The sequence below is a fragment of the Pipra filicauda genome, unplaced genomic scaffold (assembly GCF_003945595.2).
Source record: "Pipra filicauda isolate LSUMZ 115617 unplaced genomic scaffold, ASM394559v2 scaffold105_size2325265_pilon, whole genome shotgun sequence".
Lineage (NCBI taxonomy): Eukaryota > Metazoa > Chordata > Aves > Passeriformes > Pipridae > Pipra > Pipra filicauda.
The window spans coordinates 1094366-1115103 of NW_024103496.1; the positions used below are offsets into that span (position 1 = coordinate 1094366).

Below are 20738 nucleotides of genomic sequence, written 5' to 3' on the forward strand. Positions count from 1 at the left end.
AGAGGTATAAGTTTTACTTTTAGATTAATTGCAGGCTGCCATAAGAAAAAAATTAGATGGTCTGAATGTTCCTGGCTGGGAAACACTGTATTTTTCTGCTAAGTTACGAAATTAGCTTTGTTGAGGGTAGTATGCCAAAAACTATTGTATTTGGGTTTGTTGCCCTGGTAGGAAGTAAAATTTTTTTGTGTTTGTTTTCACTCTCTTGCCATGGGGGAATCCCCAGGGCTTTGCTTTCCCATTGCCAAGAGGAAGAACCAGAATATCTGTTCCATTTGCCAATTGGAAAGGCCTTTGTTATGTTCCATCCTGTAAAGAAAGAAATAATACTGCTACCCTGGACTTTGATAACAAAAGAAAAACACCTGCTAAGAGAAAGTAATCCCCTTTCCTAACAGGTGGTTTAAGATACCCATTTAACAGGGTATCTGAGAATTATGCTGACCACAGATCTTTGTACATAATTTGAGAGACCTGTAACTATCCAATTTCATCCTCTCACTAAAGAGACATGGTCCAGTTTTGCTGAGAGTTTAAGTATATAAAAGGTATTTATATACCCATTGCTCTCAAGCTAATCTCTGTGCAAAACAGGGCCATCTATGCTTTTCCTGCTTGATCAGTTACACAGCAATGGAAGGAAGGTTGTAGCTGTTTTAGTTCCAATTTCAAACAAGAATTTTCAAACTGCAAAACCTCAAAAAGGTGCTAGGAAAGCACAGGAACAAGTTAAGTCCATCAAACTGCCTTGATTTTAATTTTTGAATGTACTAGAAACCAAGTTAGTGGTGTCTGTTCAACAGGCTGATAAATAAATGACCACGACTCAAAAGCTCCCTCATTTACTGCTGTGCCAAAGGCTAAAGCCAGGTAGGTTTGCACACAGGAAGGGAGAAACAACTGAAGAAGAAATGAACAACGTACGTGACAAATAACACTGAATGACACCCGTGGGAACCCAACTGGGTTAGGAATAAAGGGCCAGAGTCAGAACTGGCACACGCTACAAACTGCAGGCTGAAAGGCAGAACCTGTGGCTCTTTCCCAAGAAAACGCAGCTTTTGAGTGCTCACAGGCCAAACAGCTTTACAAGAAACAGGTAACAAATCAAGGATCGTTAACCATATACTACCTGCGTAAGAAAAAAGCCCCCTTCTTGTTAAAAAATGAACACAGATCTAATGTACCGTCTCCTAAAGGTCTGAGTCTTCTGTTCAAGACTTTATGCTGCAGTAATAATGTAAAAAAATCCTGCAGGAAAACAATGACAAACACTCAGATTTACAGGTTTCTTATTAAGGCTTTAATTCAAATAAATGAAGAATTATAAGATTATGACTACTCTGATTGTGTATGATCCATCGTCATTTTGAGGTGCATGAGTTAGTCTCATGACTAAATATGCCCATTTTAATGTAAATAACTTTCTGGTAACAAGAGTCACATAAGGTAGTGTTTCACCCACAAATAATGCAGGAAAGAACATTCTGCTTTTTTCCTTTGATACATTTGTTGGTTGGACTAAAATTTTTGAGCTTATACTGTTGTAGCTGTACTGGCTACCGAAAAACAAGCCTAGGATGATGACCTCTGAATGAATAGCAAAGAAAAGGAGAATATTAGAGCAAGAAACTGAAGAGCTGACATGCTGGTTCTCATCATGGAAAAGGCCAATTCCTTTCTGAGTAGTCACCTTTTTGTTTACTTCTGTGGAATACTGACTCAGTCCTCAGTGTCTTGGAGCTGAAAATGCAGTTTGGAAAATTAGGCAATAGAATTTCTGTGTTCCTGTTTAACAAATTAAAAAATAATTTAAAATATATGTTTTCAATGTCAAGTAAATTACTTATTTAATAATTGGGAAGGGGGAAGAACGGCTTCTGAACTACAACAGGAAAGTGGCTCAGCCCTCTTTTCAAATTCTACAGCATGGTTGTCATGACTATATATTGAAACAAATGTTTGAATTGATTATATGGTTCATTCAGCTGAAGTCCTCAATTAATGCACTGTAGAAACAAGTCAGCATGCACACACGAAGGATGAAAACAGTTATGTTCAGGGTTTCAGTGTGATCATATGGCTTCTTTTCAATCATCTGTGCATGTGTCAGTTTTTTTGCTGCAACATGAAAGACATACATCTTCACGTGGGTTGGTCAGTTTTAAATGAAATAAATACAAAGGCTTGAGGGCTATGCATTGTCACATGTACAGCATTTCTTAATGAAAGACAGAATTTATTTGGTAAATGAGAAAATGTTAAAATCAGAAGCTTTTTCAGGAAAAAGCTCCATTTGTCTTCAACTGGAAATTTCCTTGTCAAACAACATAGAATTCAGATCTTGGGGCTAGCTTTGCTTTTATGTGGCTGAATCCTGTGTTTCTCATTTTGTGTAACACTGAAATTAGAGCACGACTCCCACCTGCACAGAGTACAGTGGTCACACAGTGAAACATGGGGAGTGACATCCCCACTCCCCACACCCCCATCCCCACTCACCCAACACCCCCTCAGAAAGGGTAGTGAAAAGCAGGAAGAGACTGCCCAGAAAGGTGGTGGATACCCCATCGTTGGAAACATTCAGTCAGGTTGGAAGGAGATCTGAACAACCAGTTCATGCTCATTGGGTTCCTTCCAACCCAGCCATTCTGTGACATAGGATGGTTTGATCCCTCACCTGCAGCCCTGCAGCTGGCACCACTTGCAGCAGCACCCTTCTGCCAGGAGAGGATAAGGAAAGGAGGCTGGTGGTGGGTTCCTGCTGAAGAACCACCTGGGCCAGGGCAGGGGAGGCAGGGCAGGGTCTGGGAGGTGCGTTTTGCCCTCAGGGCCGTGAGCTTGCCTGGGGACCGGCCAGGTGCCCGCGCGGTACCTGCACTGTGTCAGCAGGACCCAGGTCTGGCTCTGCCTGTGCTGGGGGTGTTGCGCAGGCCAGAGGGGTTGGGGCTGGAGCAATGATGATGGCTGGGGCTGAGGGCACTGCGGGGCCGCCCACACCCCTCTCCCCACGTGTTGCTGACCCCTGGTACTGTCACAGAATCACAGAAACACAGAATTGTTAGGGTTGCAAGGGACCTCTGGTGACCACCTAGTCCAACCCCTCTGCCAAGGCAGAGTGACCTAGAGCAGGTGACACAGGAACACATCCAAGTGGGTTTTGAGTGTCTCCAGAGAGGGAGACTCCATGACCTCCCTGGGCAGTCTGGCACTGACAGTGCTCTGTCACTTCTTTGTGTTAAGGTGAAACTTCATGTGTTTTAATTTATGAGCGTTGCTCCTTATCCTATCACTAGGGACCACCGAAAAGAGTCTGACACCATCCTCTAGCACCCACCTCTGAGATATTTACATGCATTAATGAGATCCCCTCTCAGTCTTCTCCAGACTAAACAAGCCCAGCTCCTGCAGTCTCTCCTCATAAGAGAGACGTTCCAGACCCCTAATCTTCTTTGTACCTAGCCGCTGGATCCTCTCCAGTAGCTCCTTGACTTTCTTGTTTTGAGGCGCCCAGAACTGGACACAGCACTCCAGATGTGGCCTCATGAAAGCCAGGTAGAGGGGGAGGATCATCTTCCTCAACCTGCTGGCCACACTCCTCCCGATGCACCCCAGGATACCGATGGCCCTCCTGGCAGCAAGGGCACACTGCCGACTCAGGGCCGACCCGTCTTCCCCACTAAGACCCCCGGATCCATCCAGCCTCCCGCCGGCCGTGGCGGAAGGGCCGCAGGGGGCGGGTCGCGGCGGCAGGAGAGGCACCGCCTCCCCGCCCGCCCGGCACTGCGGGGCCGGACAGTGAGGAGGAGCGGCGGCGCGGAGCTCCTGGCGGGCGGGTGGAGGTGAGAGGCGCCGGGGCGGGACGGGCCCCATCCCCGCCGGGCGCTCCCCGGCCCAGCCGCGCGGGGCTTTCCCCGCTGCCCATCGTGGTGGCGGCGGCTGCGCCACGGCTGCCCCCGGCTCCGGGCAGGCTCTGGCGGTACCGGGGCCCCGCGGAGCGGAGCGGAGCGGCCCGGCCTCCCACAGCCGCGAGGGTGCCGGGCAGCCCCCGCCCCGCGGCGGGCGGGCCTGGCAGCACTGCCCCGGCTGTGCCCGTGGGGCGGAGGGGCCGGGCGGGCGATGTCACGGCGTGTTGTCGTTGCAGCTGGAGATGCCGGCCCGGACCAGGGCCCCGCCGAGCTGCCCTGCGCTGGATCCCCGCTCCGCGCTGCCGCCCGCCAGCCCGCCGAGGGGGCGCCGGCCCGCCCCTGGCCTCCCGCCATCCCCGCGCCCCGTAAGTGCCCGGGGCAGGGGTCACACGTCCAGTGCCCGCCCGGCTTGCGCTTGTTCGGTTTTTTCCTCCAGCAGTTGTTTTTCCAAGAGCAATCTTTCACGAGTGTCACCGTCTGGCTTACACAGCGCTGCGGTGGTCTCTTAGCTTATCTAAGAGCAAATGTCAAATTTATGTAATTTCTTTTACTTTTTAGAACTCTCAGGGCATATATTTTGTAAAAGAAGGTTGTTTTTTGTTGTAGTCTGTTCCTGAACAACCCACCTCAGCTACTTCTTGTCATCTGCTTCCCATCTATTTACAAATGGATTGCTCAATAACTTGATGTAAAATCTGTCCAAAGGCTGAAGTTAGGCTAACAAGTCTTTGCTTTCCTCAGTCCTCCTCCTCCATTCTTTTAATGGAATGTGCTGCCTGTCTTGTCCTCTCTTGAGTTCTCAAGATGTCACTTTAATTGGCATTTTAAGCACCAAGAGTTGGTTTCATATGTGTCTGCTGACTTTAAAATCTTTAACTTTATCCTTTACTCTTAATTTACCTTTTTTGACTTTAACCTCACCTTCTGTCTCCCTGTAAAAAGAATTTCGTTGCACTGCCATTCACAGTTAACTTTTCTGCTGAGGGCTGAAATAAAGATGATGTTTAACACTTTGTCCTACTTTATATCACTTATCATTTGTTCCTTTTCCTTTGAAGTTATAAATTTTGCCTTCTGTCTTCTGTTTTTTATTGTATTTATGGAACCTTTACTTGTTACCATTTATGTTCTTCACTAGTTACAACTCACTTCTGTGCCATTGTTCTGATTTTATCCCTACGCGATAGCACTGTCTTTTTAACTTTTTTTACTGTTCCTTAGCCATGCACACAAACCTTTTTTTATTTATTTATTTCTTGTGTGATTTTTCAGATCATTAAGGCTCCCCTGTTTTAGTTAAAACAGTCTTACACACTCTTTCCTCTGAATTACCATTGTGCATTTAATGTTACCTTTCAGTTACTGCTAGCTCTCTGCTCTCTTTCACCTCTTGGATTACCTGCCTTAGAGTCATGTCAGCCTGTTCTCTGAGGTTTTTGTATGAAGTCTGTTAGTTTTATTCTGTTACTCACATTGTGAGTGAGAAACTTCGGCCAGTGGGCCAAATTCAGCTCACCAGAGTAATTCAGCATGTCCAATTCCTATATGTGCGCTCTCCTAAGGATCCTTTGGACTAAAACTGAAAGTGGGCTGCAGCAGGTTAAATGGTACTGGTAGCCCATTTCCTCATGGCTGTTTCCTTTCAATCCCAAAGTTTTGCAGCACCTTCATGTCACATGGAATGAACTGAGGTGGGCCTCTGTAATCACATGGTAAACTCATGCATGTTCTGTCATATCCAGTTATATCTCTTATCTGATCAAAATACAGCCATTCTCATTATGTTCCTAGCTGTTAATCCATCATGGTGCAGGAAATAGTTTGGTCATGTGTTAGATACATTCCAGGTCACACGGTAAGAAAGAAGTCAAGGCTTTTTTCAGTCCGTACATAAAAATCTCTGTGGTCTGCCTCTGCCAGAAAGATTCACTGTTAGAATCTTTTCTTGGAATACTGACTTTGTGGTCAGTTTTACATATCGCTTTCCATCTTTAGCATCTGAGTTCAGTTTCAGTGAGTTCTTCCCTTCTAGTCAACGCTGAAATGAAAAGTACCCACTCTTTTAGTAGCTTCCTCCAATTTCTGAAACACAGAGCTACTTTTAATTGTGGGAGGTTGTTCACCACACATGCTGTATTCCTAGCCAATGGCTGGGTAAAGTACCCCACTGATGATTAGGTACCATCATATCACCTCTTGCATGGTGGCTCAGGAAGAGGTTCATTTGGTTCCTCCTTTCTATGTGTTCTGCTTTTGATTGCTCTCAAAACAGCAACCTTTGGATCTCTTTGCTGCTTGTTAACCTGCCTTCCCTCATTGCCTCCTTCGTTTCCAGAATTCATTCCTGTTCTAATATTGTATGGGGTTTGCCTGGCAAGGCTTTGGTAGCAGGAGGGGGGTGGAGTGCTATAGGAGTGGCTTCTGTGTGCAGCTGCTGGAATCTTACGCTGTGTCTGGAGGGGCAATGCCAGCTGGGTCTGGGAGGGACCCACAGCTGGCCAGGGCTGAGCCCACCAGCGATGGTGGGAGCACCTCTGGGATAATATAGGTAGGATAAAGAAAGGAAAAAGTAATTGTGGCCACAGAAGCGAGGAGTGAGAATATGTGAGAGGAACAACAATGTAGAGACCAAGGCCAGTGAAGGAGGAGGAGGAGGTGCTCTAAACACTGGAGCAGACAGTCCCCTGCAGCCCATGGTGCAGCCATGGTGGAGCAGCCTGTCCCCTGCAGCCCAGGGAGGTTCCTGGTAGAGCAGAGAAGGAAGGAGCCCCACACCAGTGCAAGTGGATGCCCGAAGGAAGGCAGTGACCCTGTGGGAAGCCCGCTCTGGAGCAGGCTTCTGGCAGGACCTGTGGAGAGGTTTCCTGGTAGGACTTGTGACCCCGTGGGGAACCTCTGCTGGAGCAGCTTTTTCCTGAATTACTACAGTCCATGGAAGGGGCCCACACTGGAGCAGTTTGTGAAGAACTGTAGCCTGTGGGAAGGACTCAAGTTGGAGAAGTGCATGGAGGACTCTCCATGCTGGGTAGGGGAAGGACTCCTCTCCTTGAGGAGGAAGCAGCAGCAGAAACAACATGTGGTGAACTGACCAGAACCTCCATTCCCCATCTCCCTGCACTGCTTTGGGGGAGGAGGTGGAGAATTGGGAATAAAGTTAAACCCAGGAAGGAGGAAGTGGTGGGAGGAAGGTGCTTTTTTGGGAATTTGTTTTGCTGCTCCAATTTTGATTGGTAATAAATTCAGTTAATTTCCCCAAGTCAAGTCTGTTTTGCCTATGACAGTAACTAGTGAGTGATCTCTTCCTGCCCTTATCTCAACTCATTTTTGTTACATTTTCTCTCCCTTGCCCAGCTGAGAAGGGGAGCGATAGACCAGCTTTTTGGGCACCTGACTTTCAGCCAGGATCAACCCACCACAACAGTGTATAACCACTTACGTCATAACTGTGGTTTCATGTGAAGACTTCCCTACTGGGGGTTGTTTTTTAATGTCTTTGTTACAGCTTTATTGCAGTTCTGTGACCACTTCTCTCCAAACATATAGTAGTATTTCTTTTATTTTCCAGTGAACCTTAGCCTCTGTCCTTCAAAGCATCCCTTACTGCACTGAATTTGAGTCTTAAAACTATCTTCCCTTTTATTATTGCATGAAATCTGTCTTTTCCTGCCATTAGTTTTTTGTGGAATGCTGTCCCATGTGTTTGTGTCCAGGACTTACCTTACTTACCTGGTCAGAAATTTCTGTTAAGCATATTTGTGACCCATGGCCTTGAATCCTCTGCCCTTGCATCCACAGTTAATCCTTATACATCCTTGGCCAGACCTAGCAGTCTGACCTAGAAATGTCATTAGTGATCTCACGACTAGGCCTTGATAAATTTCCCTTGTTGTCTTTGCCGTTGGATCCATGTGGGCAGCCCATTTTCTAGGCTGACAGCTGGATGTCTGTCATGGTAGTAGCCATGACATTTGCAGCTTTGAGACTTTTGCATCCCTTCCTTCATGACCAATAGAGGATATCACAGTAATAACCTGATAAGTTTTTAATGGAGTTCAACTTCCATGAACTCACTGTCCTCACACCAATCCCAGGCCAGTGCTCTCTACTTTCTAACATTTTCCTTAGTTATCCAGTTTTTCTAACATATTTCTTCTCATTTTTCTGTTGACTGTTAGTTTCACAAGCCCAAAGTTATCTTGTGGTCTACCATTCCAGGGCAGTGGAAGAGGGAATAGGAGAAGATGAAAGAAATATTATTTACTAATGGAGCTGTATTATTGAAGTGCTTGAAGTGTTTTATATTTCTTATTGCTCCTTCTATTAGTGACACATTGCAAGACAAAATTGAAGAGTACATACTTTATTAAGAAGAAAATATAATATGGAACTTAGAACCAAAGATTTTGTTTCCAAAGGTGTTTATGGATTATGATGCCTCATAATTGTATGATGTTGCATTTTTCCTTCTGTTGTTTTCTCTTTTTCCTTTTCTCTTCCACCCCCTACCCCCTGAAGAAATCATTGTAGGTTTCGTGTCTTGGAAATATGGAATCAATCTCTATGATGGGGAGTCCCAAGAACCTCAATGAAACTTTTCTACCAAATGTTGCTAATGGTATCAAGGATGCCAGTAAGGTCACAATAGGCATCATTGGAAGTGGAGACTTCGCTAAGTCATTGACAATTAGACTCATCAGATGTGGGTACCATGTGGTTGTAGGAAGCAGAAACCCTAAACATGCTGCTGAGTTCTTTCCCCATGTGGTTGATGTCACTCATCATGAAGATGCAGTAGCAAAAACAAACATCATTTTTGTAGCCATACACAGAGAACATTACATCTCTTTGTGGGACCTCAAACATTTACTTGCTGGTAAAATTCTGATTGATGTCAGCAATAATACAAGAGTAGACCAATATCCGGACTCCAATGCAGAGTATTTGGCATCACTTTTTCCTGATTCCCTGATTGTCAAAGGATTCAATGTCATTTCAGCTTGGTCACTGCAGTTAGGACCAAAGGATGCCAGCAGACAGGTAAGTGCTATTATTTGTATAAGTTTAACTTTCTTGTAAGATGCAAATGACAGGAACTGAATGTAAGCAGCCAGAACTCATGGGATTCATTCTGCTTGACTTACCTAATATGCTGGGTGGGCCTTTAGCCTATGTTTTAGTAGCCAGTAAAATTTTCAGAGTCGAGTTCATCCCATTGTAAGACATAGACTAAGTGGTCTGAATTTTTCCCTGAGTTGCCTGTTTATCTTTAGAGATTGCAGGGGAAACATGGATATGATCCTAGAGTAGACAGATGACCTTTAGATGACTACATACAGATGAGAGGAGTTGGGTCTTAATGTTTTCCATAGGAAATACGTTCATGTCTATCCTTATGCTTTATACAAGGATAGAGACAGTCTTTCCCAGTATATTTGAGTTTCGGTATTGGGATAAACTATTGAAAAAGATGCATAGAAATCTGAGCTCCTGATCCCAGGGCTTAGGAGTCAACTTTTCTAAAAATACTTGCTTCAAATAGCAGCAAAGGGATTGAAAGAAATTTTGTAGCTTTTAGTTGCCCCAGAATCATAAATACGAGGAAACAGAAGGAGGCACACATTCGTTAGATCCAGGACTACTTGAGAACATCATGTTCAAATTCCTTCCCAGTATGTTCCCTAAATCCATCCTGCATATAGAAAAGGCATCTTTATGTTTTTCATGCTTTGCTGAAGTGATACAAAGAATTTAAGCCTATGCAGGAATCCAGTCCTTCACAGCTTTATGGGCTCTGAGAAATACATGAGAAATGACTGGTGCAATGTGGTGACTACTTTGAGAGATTAAATTGAGTTTTCTGACTCTTCAGGTAGATTTAAATGGAATGCAATTAATACAGAATTAGCGTAATTTTAAAAATAACCTCTCCAGACTCCTTTTATCCTATTTCAGAATAGCACTGCACTGTTAGTAATTCACTTCTGTCAAAACAGATCATGTTTGCTCTAAAGCAGATGATCAGCAAACAGTGTTGGGTAAACTATAGCCCGTTGTAAATTTTAAAAGAACCTTAAAGTACTTTGTAGCAGTGCATTTTTTTCACTGTATAATAAACTGGTCTCTAGAACTAGTTATTATCTGGCTTCTAGTTTTTATCTTTGCTGATAAACATTCAAATCTGGAATCCGTGGAAGTCTGGATTGTGAAATGAAGTTAAAATTATTACATATCGAGAGATTACATAGTTCTCTGCTTTGCATTCTGTTTATGCTACAGCTGTTTTAGGGTCATCATTCAAGATTCCTGTATTTTTGAGAGAACTTGTGATTTTCTGAAATCCTTTTAGCCATTGTTTCAAGTTCAATCCAGTCCTGTAGACATTTCAGTATGGGGGGTTTCAGTGTGCAGATTGCAGGACATCCCACAGTCAGCTCATCAGTAACGCCAAGATAAAGCCAATTTGTTTTGCTTACTGTTTTGCTAAATCAATGGGCATATTTGCACTTTGGCTGGATTTTTATGTGATTTCATTCTCATCTTGGTGATATGAGGTGGGATAACAGTGTACAGTTTTAGCAGTAGCGTCATAGTTTTGATCTGAAGGACCTTAAGGTTTTTGTTGGGTTTTGTTGGGGATTTTTTACCTTTGAGTCTCTTTCTGTGACTACAGACAATTGCCTTGACTTTCCCAACAGGTCTATATATGCAGTAACAATGTTCAGGCTCGCCATCAAGTTATTGAGCTTGCCCGTAAGCTCAGTTTTATTCCTATTGATGTGGGGGCATTGACATCTTCAAGGGAAATTGAAAACTTGCCTCTGCGACTGTTCACCCTGTGGAAGGGGCCTGTACTGATTGCTATTAGCCTGGCAACATTTTTCTTCATCTATTCGTTCATCAGAGATGTAATCCATCCATACATGAGAAACCAGCAGAGCGACTTTTACAAGATTCCCATTGAGATCGTGAACAAGACTCTGCCAATTGTTGCAATCACTTTACTTTCTCTAGTGTATTTATCAGGACTTCTTGCAGCTGCTTACCAGCTTTACTATGGCACTAAGTATCGGCGGTTTCCACCTTGGCTGGACAACTGGCTCCAATGTCGAAAGCAGCTTGGACTGCTCAGTTTCTTCTTTGCAACAGTGCACGTGGTGTACAGCCTGTGCTTACCCATGAGGAGATCGGAGCGGTACCTGTTCCTCAACATGGCGTATCAACAGGTGAGACAGTCTTTAGGTCAGTGAGCCAAAAAGGCCTTTGCTGTGTGCATATGGCTCCTGAATACAATATATACGTTTTCTTAGTTTGTTCTAGTGGTTTCAGCACAGAATGTATTGTGTTATCTTATGCACAGCTGGTGCCAAGTAAGGAGACTAAAAGAAACTTCCATGCATTTTGCTCAGCTTGTGGGTCAAACTGCAGTCACATTTGTGTGGTAGGGGGAGTCAAGGACGTGTCCTGCTGAAAGTCCTGATAGTAATATACACAAGGAGAATGTAGTATAGACAGGATAAGAGCAACAGCAGGAAAATTCTGAGGTATGTTCCCCTCTATGTATACTTAACATATGGGGGAAGTAGGTATATCATAAGTGCATTTAAGAGTACGAAAAGTATAAGGGTAGGTACTGTGATCATTATTACAGATACATCTATGTTAAAAAAAAAGGAAAAGAAAATGCTGATACTTTTTAACATTTTGGACCAGTGGTAAAATGACTTTATTCATTTAAAATTCTGTGAACATAATCTCTTGCAGGCAATAGAGATTGACTCACAGTTCCCAGGAACAATTGGTCTTGCATAACCCTGAAACAGTCTCCGACAAATCTGTCATCTTTTAGAAGGGGGTCTGATTCTCCTGTCTGTCAGTGAGGCAGCTTACTGTCACCTTTAAAGTAGCAGAGAAGCAGCACTGCCTGAAAAACAGCATTGCCATTCTGCCCATAAAATCTGTGGGAAAGAGAGGTGTGATAGAACAGAAAGGACAGCGCACTAAGGAAATAAAATCAAATGGAACAAATTAACAGAGATTGGGTCCACAAACTCTGAAAGGGCCAGCATGAAAAAATGAGCTTAAGGGAAAGACAGGAGGGGCAAAACTATGGAAGACAGCAAGAAACTGTAATTGTTCACACTTAGAATTAGTAATACTAAAGGATCCACTGATGCTTTTACTAAGAAGTTGCTTTTAATGATGTTGTAAAACTCTCACTTGCTAATATTGCTAGTGAACCTCTTTCAAGGCATGTCATATTGCAATAGTCCACCTGAAAGTGGAAAATAGTTTAATATCCAAGCTTCTTAATTGTTAAGGTCCTGAGTTGTTTCTTTTTTCTGGTAAAGCTCTCTAATGAGAACCCTGAGACTAGCTCAGCTGGTTAGAGCCTGGTGCTAATAACACCAAGGTTGTGGGCTCAATCCCTCTGTGAGCCATTCACTTAAGAGTTGGACCTTTTGGGTCCCTTTCAACTCAGAATATTCTGTGTATCTGATGTCAGTAGTGAAAGAGACAAACTAGCTTGGACTAGGGAGATAAAGCAAAATTGGGAAATTATGCTAAACTATTTCCAAATGTAACAAACTAAAAACAAATTGCAGGTTTATTCAATTTGTGTACGGAATTTAAATTTGCTGGGTCTGAAGAATACATCTGCTTTTCTACTGTGCATAGGAATGTGCAGAATTACCTGATTTTATAACAGAATTGTTGTAAATGGCTTATAATGTTACAGTTTCGTTTAACATCTAAATTTCCTTGTTTAATATATTTTTAATCTAGCAAGAGCCAGTCCCAGCAGTAAGGAAATAGTTGTTTTTCTCTGAGACATGAGGAAACCTCTGAAGTTTTTGACCCCATTTTATAGTTGTCCTGTGACTGTGGACTTTTAAGTCTGCAAAATAACTTCTGTTGGTATTTTTAATATTCTGTAGAATAAAGTTCTTCCTTTTTTCTTTTTCATCAGGTTCATGCAAATGTTGAAAATTCTTGGAATGAGGAAGAAGTGTGGCGAATTGAAATGTATATTTCCTTTGGAATAATGAGTCTTGGATTGCTTTCTTTGCTGGCAGTAACTTCCATCCCTTCAGTAAACAGTGCCTTAAACTGGAGGGAGTTCAGTTTTATTCAGGTGTGTTACTTTTTGAATAATGGGGGTTTGTTGTTAACAAGAATTCCTCGATCATGATCACGATCATAAACAAAAGCAAATTGTTACGTGACAAGAGCTTTTTTTTCCTCTCTGGTAATTTAATAAAAACAACATATCCTTACTTAGCAAATATATTACCATGAAGGCACATAAAACATTTCATAAATGTTAGAATAGGACTTTACATTTTACACTTCTTAGTCTTAAATAATCAACATAACTAAGACCAAATGATCACTAATCTATTCCTTTTCCAGTGTTAAAATTTCTTGCTAAATTCAAATTAGATAAATTTGGACAAACTTGCTAAAGGCAGTGATACTGATGAGATACTACTATATGTAGATGCACACAACTGTTAAAATTGAAGACTTAATTTGTCCTACAGGATTTTTATTGCACAGGTCTCTGACAGCCATGGTGTCCTTGATTTAGTTTTGCTTCCCTTCCACTGTGTGGGACTTGACACAGCTCTCAACTGCATTATTTCCATTAGCTGAAAATACCCATTAGTAAAACATGAAGTTTTGTTTATTAAAATCAGTGGCTTTTCCAGGCTCTGGCACACCTTCTGCTGCCTTCCTTCCTCAGATAAGTATCTAAAACAGGCAGGCCTAACCAACATAAAATACTGAGAAATATCAGCTTTAATAAACAGCTTAATATTTGCTTCTACACAAAGTTGCCATTGGTTTTAGGTAGCAGTCAGGTATAGGAAATTTTATTAGGATTTGGTCTGATGAAAATTTCTTAAGTGTGTACAGTTTGGGCTTTTGTTATGTTGTATTTTGTTTTCTGACTTTGACTTCAGTAATGTAGTCTTAAATCAGTCTTCTCTGATTAACAGTTTTTTCAGCATAGCCATTGTAATAATATTGTGTAATAGGACTAATTCTTAGTCCTGTTCGCTTCAGAACACAGGCACTGACTTTACTGTTCAGGGCTTGGGTTTAACTTTACAGACATTTTAAAGGGAGTGGTGGGGAACTCTTCAATGGCTATAGGTGTCTGAGGTCTTCTGTCTGTAAGGTAATGTCTTCCCTTCCCCTTGGGTTTCCATTGCTGGAACACTGCAGGTAGACCTACAAAAAGTTTGCTGAAAAGTTTTCCAAAGTAGAGTTATCCTGACAGAACTGTCTATCCATACTCTTGGCTCTGAACCTTCAGAGCAAGTAAATACCAATTGTATTGTTACAACATCCCTGCCATCTGGAGTTCTCTGTGTGTGGACAATGGTACTGCTATTGGGTGATTTAAAATATTAGTGTAAAAGGGAAAAACATGTTTTCACTCGTGAGTGACATGATGTCTTTATCCAGTAATGACTTCCAGACACAAACACAGCATTTGTGTCTTATTTTTCCTTTCTCAAATTTCGGGCTTGTGTGACTGAATCAACCCACACAACAACCACAATGATGTATATCTGCATGGGCATTTTTTATTGTATCATATTTACTGCAGTTATTTCCACTGTAAACAAGTCAAAATAGTTCCAAATTTGAACAAATATGAACTCTAATGAATCATCTATGAGTATTTTGCTCTGGAGGTATGTTACAGTTGAAACTGATATTAGTAATTAATTATTATCATTTGCAATTTTTAATCACAAAAAAACACTGAACTACTAAAAATTTCCTTAAAGTTAATGAATATTAAAGATAGTTTACTTTGTCATTAATTACTTCTCAGGGTGTAAGTTGTTCTTTATTACTTGTCCAAAAAAGTCGCCTTTTTTTTTTAATCAGAAAATAGACTTTCACTGATTCCTTACGAAAGTAAAAGGAGTCTGTATTTCTGCACAAGCTTCATTGTACCCAGTATGCAAGTAGAACAGATAGAACATCATAGTAGTTACTGTCTTTTATATTTTTCTTCTACTGATGTGCAGTAAGATGAAGCAAATTTGAACTTCATTTTCTTAATCTTCTCTTAAGTCAGAGGGACAAACAATGGAACTACTAGCCCACCATCTCAATGCTGCTTTTCTTTTAGCTGGGAAAAGCAGTATGTTTCTAGCTTTAGTCCTGAATCTCAGATGATTTGCCACAACAGTTGCTGAACTTCTTTTGCTTCTGACGGATGAAGAATCAGTCAGTCTGCACACTCAGACAGTTTCTCAGCTCAGCACTTCCCACTGAGAATAACATACTATTGCTTGCTCATCTTAGTAAATGCGGTTTCATCAAAATGAGGGTCTGGCCTCTTCTGAAGAGTTTTACCACTAGGACATATGCAGTCTTGAGTCCTACTAGGAAAATCTGAATTTATTAACATACACAGTATAGACGATTTTCTAGCCCCGTTCCAGTAGTACAAGCCCTAAGTAGCATCTCCCCTACCCACAGTGGTTCAAACCAAATTTACCACAGCCTTCATAATACTGTAAAGAAACCCCAGTTGTGAATGTTTCTGCCCAGAAATCATTGTTGTCTTTGATATCCCAAATTATATTTTGGAGATTGCCTAGCCTGGCTTCACAGCACAGGTGTCAGGAGCCCCAAAAATTTCAGCCTGCGTCATTGGGGAAAAAGGACTTTGAGAGGACAAGCAGTGCAGGTTCCACTCATTCCCTCAGAGTATAAATATGAACAAAGTAAGATATGAGAAGGTTTAATAGTGTAAAAGGAAGTTACTGTGTCAGTCCTAGAGGGAGCTAGGAGACCAGCAGAAAACGGCATTGCTGCAGTACAGAGCTGACTACTGTACAAAACAAAGATCTGATCACTTCATCATGATTCAAAGAGAAACACTCTTAACATCTGGATAGAGGAGCCACAAAACGAGGCAGTGATGAAGAGTTTGCTCAGTAGGAGATCCTAGATGATGGAAACTTAGCATGAAACTTAGCAGGCATTGAAGCTTACTAAGGAAAGCAGCAGGGAAGAAAGCTGGGGCTGATAAACTAATGCATTGGTTTGCTTAAATGCCACTTCAGTACTCTTCTTTTTTCTTCTAAACATATTTGGATAAGGAACAAAGATAGACATGGACAAGAAATACAAAAGAATTCATATTTTGCCATAGCAGGCAGAATAAACAGCCTAAACCAACACACTGCAAACAGAAAAAGGAATTTATTGAAACCAGTCCTTGAGCAGTCACATAAAGTACAAGGAAATGGAGAATGTGGTCTGCAAGCAGTGCTGCACTGGACCTTCAGTCTTCTGAGGGAAGTTAAACTGTAAATATATAATGTAAGCATTAGTGACTGCTGCTTTTGTTTTCCAGTCTAAAAGCTGAAGTCCAAAACCCATCACTCAAAGTGGCAGTGGACAGAGCAGACTGGCTTTGAAAGCTGAGCTTTATGTTTTTTAGCAAAATCAGCACAACTCAACCATTTGTGTAATAGGAAGCTGACCTTTTTGTAGACATTCCTTTTCTCTGCTAGCACAATCCTAAAGCTTTTTGGAGACAGTATTACTAAAACTTTTCCTGTGCATATGCTTTGAGGAAGGGCTGCCCTGCCTTGATTCTCCCACAAGAATAGGATACTTCTTCCTCAGAGTAAAGAAGATTGAGGCCTGAGTATTTAGCAAGTTTATGGGTAGGATTCCAATCAGAGTTGCTCTAGGTGGTTTATAAGTTTAGCAATATCCTGTTACTAGAGGAATCCAATGTATATCTTACATAAATGTAGACTTTAGAAAATACCTTTCGTAAATATAAATTGCTTGGAATTATTCAACTGTTGTGAAGGTAGAAATTCCTGAAACAGATTTGCCCCACAGCAGATTATTGTCTCTATATATGTACATTTTTCTGGTAACATTTTAGGGATTTTTCTCTTTCATCTTTTCCACTCCTCTAACTTTTGTTGGTTCTTTTCCCAAACAATGCCAGTTTGTCTAGTTTATCAGTAGTCCTCCCATATTAGCTAAAAGATTGATCAGGAAGGAAAAGAAACAAACCAGGGAAGACCTAGAGAAAAGCTAAAAGATTGGGGAGTCCATAGGAAATGTGCTAATCTCTTACTCAACTTTCAGGAAACACAGTATTATGGAAGATAATGAAGCAAAACAACCAAAGATATTCTTCCCCTTTTCCCAGCAGCCATCCTAGAGCCTAGGCAGAGGGTTCCCAAGATTTACACTGCTGTTGCTGCTCTCTGTCCCATGTGAATTTACTAGTGAAGAAAAAGTATTGCTTCCTTGCTGCTTTCAGAAGTCCTCTACTCTTAAAGAAGTTACCATCCAGTACCTGGTGGCAGTAATTAAGGGACTGGTAGAAGAAGATAGCATTAGTAGCTGACAGAAGCTCCTATAGGAATGTCTTTGTTAGATTATTAGATGTGTGGTTGAAATTGTCCAGTGCACAGTAACACATGCCCTATCACCACTTCAAAGAAGCATGCCACAGGGCAAAAAAAAAAAAAGAACTTAGTAAAGGTGCATCGTATGTTTTTCTTGTCCTTGTGTTGTTAGTTCAAAATATACTGATGTACTTCTTAGCTTCTATTCTGCCATTAGATAGAAAGACTTGTATAGATATCTCAAAACTAGAGCTTGCAAATTGAGTTTAAATAAGCACTAAAATTAAAAAAATAAAAGGAAATGACTCTGTAAGATTTCCCTTTTGTTTCTTTTTCAAGAATTGTTATAGTTCTCATCATTAATCCTGATGAAGAAGTGAGGGATATGATTCACTTGTGCCCTTCTCCCTGTTGGCGGTGATATAACAACTATGAATTCAGGACAGTCATACCAGCAAAAATCTGCAATAACTTATTAAAGCATCAGGTTTGATAGTATTGTTTGCTGTCCAAACTTTTTACCAGAGCTTCCGTTCAGATACCGCATATGCCCTTTTCATATCTACAAGTATTTCTCTCAGTGTTTCCTATGGAATATTTTGGCAGCAAATCGTTCTTTTTAAAAAAGAAGTGTGCAGCATATCTAAAGCTTAACAACCAGGCCCTGAAACCATTGGCAAAAAAGGTGCATAAATATTGCCAAGTCAACAGGGTGCCAATCCCAAGAAATCAACAAAAGTATTTTCCTTTTATACCATTATATCTGTGAATCCTTGCAAATAGTATTAGCTCAGACATTCTCCTTTCCCTAGAAATCGCTTAATCTTGAAGTAGATGGAATTATTTCTTTCACTACCTACTATAGACCCATAGGCTGCGTTTTTCTTTGTGTCTCCATGTACTGGAATTAAACAATACCTTGGTAGCCGCTTACCTTTCTTAATATTCTTTCTCTGTTTCAATAATATTCTATAAATGTTTCCCAACCAAGTTAGTCATTACATCAGTTTGGGCCAAAAAGAATAGTAGTCTTTTTTTATCATGATTTGGGAAAGTTAAGGTTAGTACTTTATTAAGTATTTAATTGAAATTTGACAATTTAATAATTATCAAGTCTTCAGAGCATTACAACTACAGGGTCCTTAAAAAGGCAGATTCACAGAAATAGTGACCCCTACTATCACCACCTTCTGTGGCATGCTCTAGATTCCATGGTAAGAGGTCCTCTGCAGGGTGCTGTGGGAACCTTCTACTTCACCTTTCATCTAGCACTGCCTGTTTATGATAAACTGCATCATTGTTTTGTGCTGTTATGCCCAAGCCCCGAAGTTCAGATATTCCCATTAACCAGTTGGGAAGAGCTGATGGAGAAAAGTAAGGCATGGTTTATGCTAATGTCAGACAAGTGGATGCAAGCCTTTGTAAGGAAGAAGTAAGCTGCACATCTCAGAGTGATAAAAATCTGCAGTGTTAGGCCCATTTCCCTTCCAGAAGAATTGCATTGTTCCATAATAAGGCATCTTGGAAGTGATCTATTCTCATAGTTAAGAAACGGGAAACTTAATTTCCAATCACAATGGATGTTGTTCCAGTAACTACACTGGAGTTGTTCCTTATTTGCATACATATCCTGAAGTTGACTTCCATTACTTAGGATTTGGGCAGACATCATTTGAGTTTTGACTGAAAGGCCTACAGATGTTAGCAGAGATACACTGTAAATCAGTGCTCAGTTCAGTCTGTGATTTTCAGAACATGTGAACTTACAACCACATATTGCTAATTTAATATAGTGAATAGGTAAGAGATTTTAACATGATGTCTAATAAATGTTAAAATAATGGGTTAGAGCTGTCAGATGAAGGACCGAGTACTATTATATCTCTTTTTTTTCCCTGTTTTCTCTTTTTTTCAAAGTCAACACTTGGATACGTTGCTCTGCTTATAAGTACTTTCCATGTACTGATTTACGGATGGAAAAGAGCTTTTGAAGAAGAGTATTACAGATTTTATACACCTCCAAATTTTGTTCTTGCCCTTGTTCTGCCTTCCTTTGTAATTCTAGGTAAGATCATTTTACTTTTGCCATGTGTAAGTAGGAAACTGAGGAGAATTCGAAGAGGATGGGAGAAAAGCCGTGTTATAGAAGAAGTAAGTGGGTCTGTTCCACATCTCTCCCCGGAAAGGATAACTGTAATGTGATGATATTTGTTATCACTGTTGTACACGTTTGGGTTTTTTTGTCATAAACTTGTATTTTTAGAAGTTAAGTAGGAGTAAAGTCACTTGCTTGGCCTATGGTACAAGCTATGATACTACCAACCTATGAGAAGTTTAAAACTGGATGACTATTACTTCTGATAACTACAAAAATATTTTTGTTTTGAATTACAGAGAGCAGATTATTATGAAATCAAAAATTTTTTAATGTTCCTTTCCACAGTTACATCACAACAGTATTTTATTATAACTATGCTTTTCAGATACTTCTTTGACTTAGAGCATATGTGTCAGAGTGCTGTTTATTAATACCACATTTTCTGGGCAGTATTTCTTCCAGTAAAACCAGGCTTCTGAGTTCAGAATATAGATAAATAATTTAGGACATAATCATGTTTTGAAACAAATTAATTTGTAATGATCACAGAATCATATAATCACAGAACAGTTTGAGTTGGAAGGGACCTTAAAGATCATCTGGTTCCAACCTCCCTGCCATGAGCAGGGACACCTTCCAATAGACCAGGTTGCTCAAAACCCCTTCCAACTTGGCCTTGAACACTGGCCAGGGATGGGGTATCCACAGCCTCCCTGGGCAACCTGTTCCAGTGTCTCACCATCCTCACAGTGAGGCATTTCCTCCTAATAACCAGTGTAAACCTACTCTCATTCAGTTTGAATCCGTTCCCTCTTGTTCTGTCACTACACGCCACTGCCCTCTCCAGCTTTCTTGTAGGCTCCCTTCAGGTACTGGAAGGCTGCTGTAAAGTCACCCCCAAACCCTTTCTTTTCGAGGCTGAACAATCCCAATTTCCTCATAGGAGAGGTGCTCCATCGCTCTAAGCAACTTGGTGGCCCTCCTTTGGACTCGCTCCAACAGCTCCTTGTCCTTCCCATGCCAGGGACCCCAGAGCTGGATGCAGCTTTGCAGGTGGTGTCTGTAGAGGGACAGAAATCACCTCCCTTGCCCTGCTGGCTGCACTGCTTTTGGTGCAGCCCAGGATACAATTGGCTTTCTGGGCTGTCAGCCCACGTTGCCAGCTCACGTCCAGCCTCTCATCCACCAACACCCTTAAGTCCTCAGCAGGGCAGCTCTTGATCCCTCCATCCCCCAGCCTGTATGGATACCAGCGGTTGTCCCAACCCAGGTGCAGCACCTTGCACTTGGTCAAGTGTATTGCACATGTACAGTTTATTTATT

At 41.5% G+C, this 20738-nt stretch overlaps 1 protein-coding gene across 1 annotated transcript; it reads left to right on the plus strand.

Moving 5' to 3' along the window:
* The first annotated feature begins 4208 nt into the window (after positions 1–4208).
* STEAP2 (STEAP2 metalloreductase) lies at positions 4209–19997 on the plus strand. The gene is made up of 5 exons (XM_027749206.2): positions 4209–4273; positions 8424–8945; positions 10604–11131; positions 12877–13041; positions 19235–19997. The coding sequence occupies exons 2-5, from the start codon at positions 8454–8456 to the stop codon at positions 19517–19519; spliced, it is 1470 nt and encodes a 489-aa protein (XP_027605007.1). The 5' UTR covers positions 4209–4273; positions 8424–8453; the 3' UTR covers positions 19520–19997.
* The last annotated feature ends 741 nt before the right edge of the window (positions 19998–20738 follow it).

What these genes read in the sequence shown, in the direction of transcription:
- STEAP2 (XM_027749206.2), top strand. Translation starts at nt 8,454, where the DNA reads ATGGAATCAATCTCTATGATGGGGAGTCCCAAGAACCTCAATGAAACT. An exon ending in TCAACATGGCGTATCAACAG is followed by an intron (nt 11,132 to 12,876) that starts GTGAGACAGTCT and finishes CTTTTTCATCAG; the next exon opens with GTTCATGCAAATGTTGAAAA. An exon ending in GGGAGTTCAGTTTTATTCAG is followed by an intron (nt 13,042 to 19,234) that starts GTGTGTTACTTT and finishes TTTTTTTCAAAG; the next exon opens with TCAACACTTGGATACGTTGC.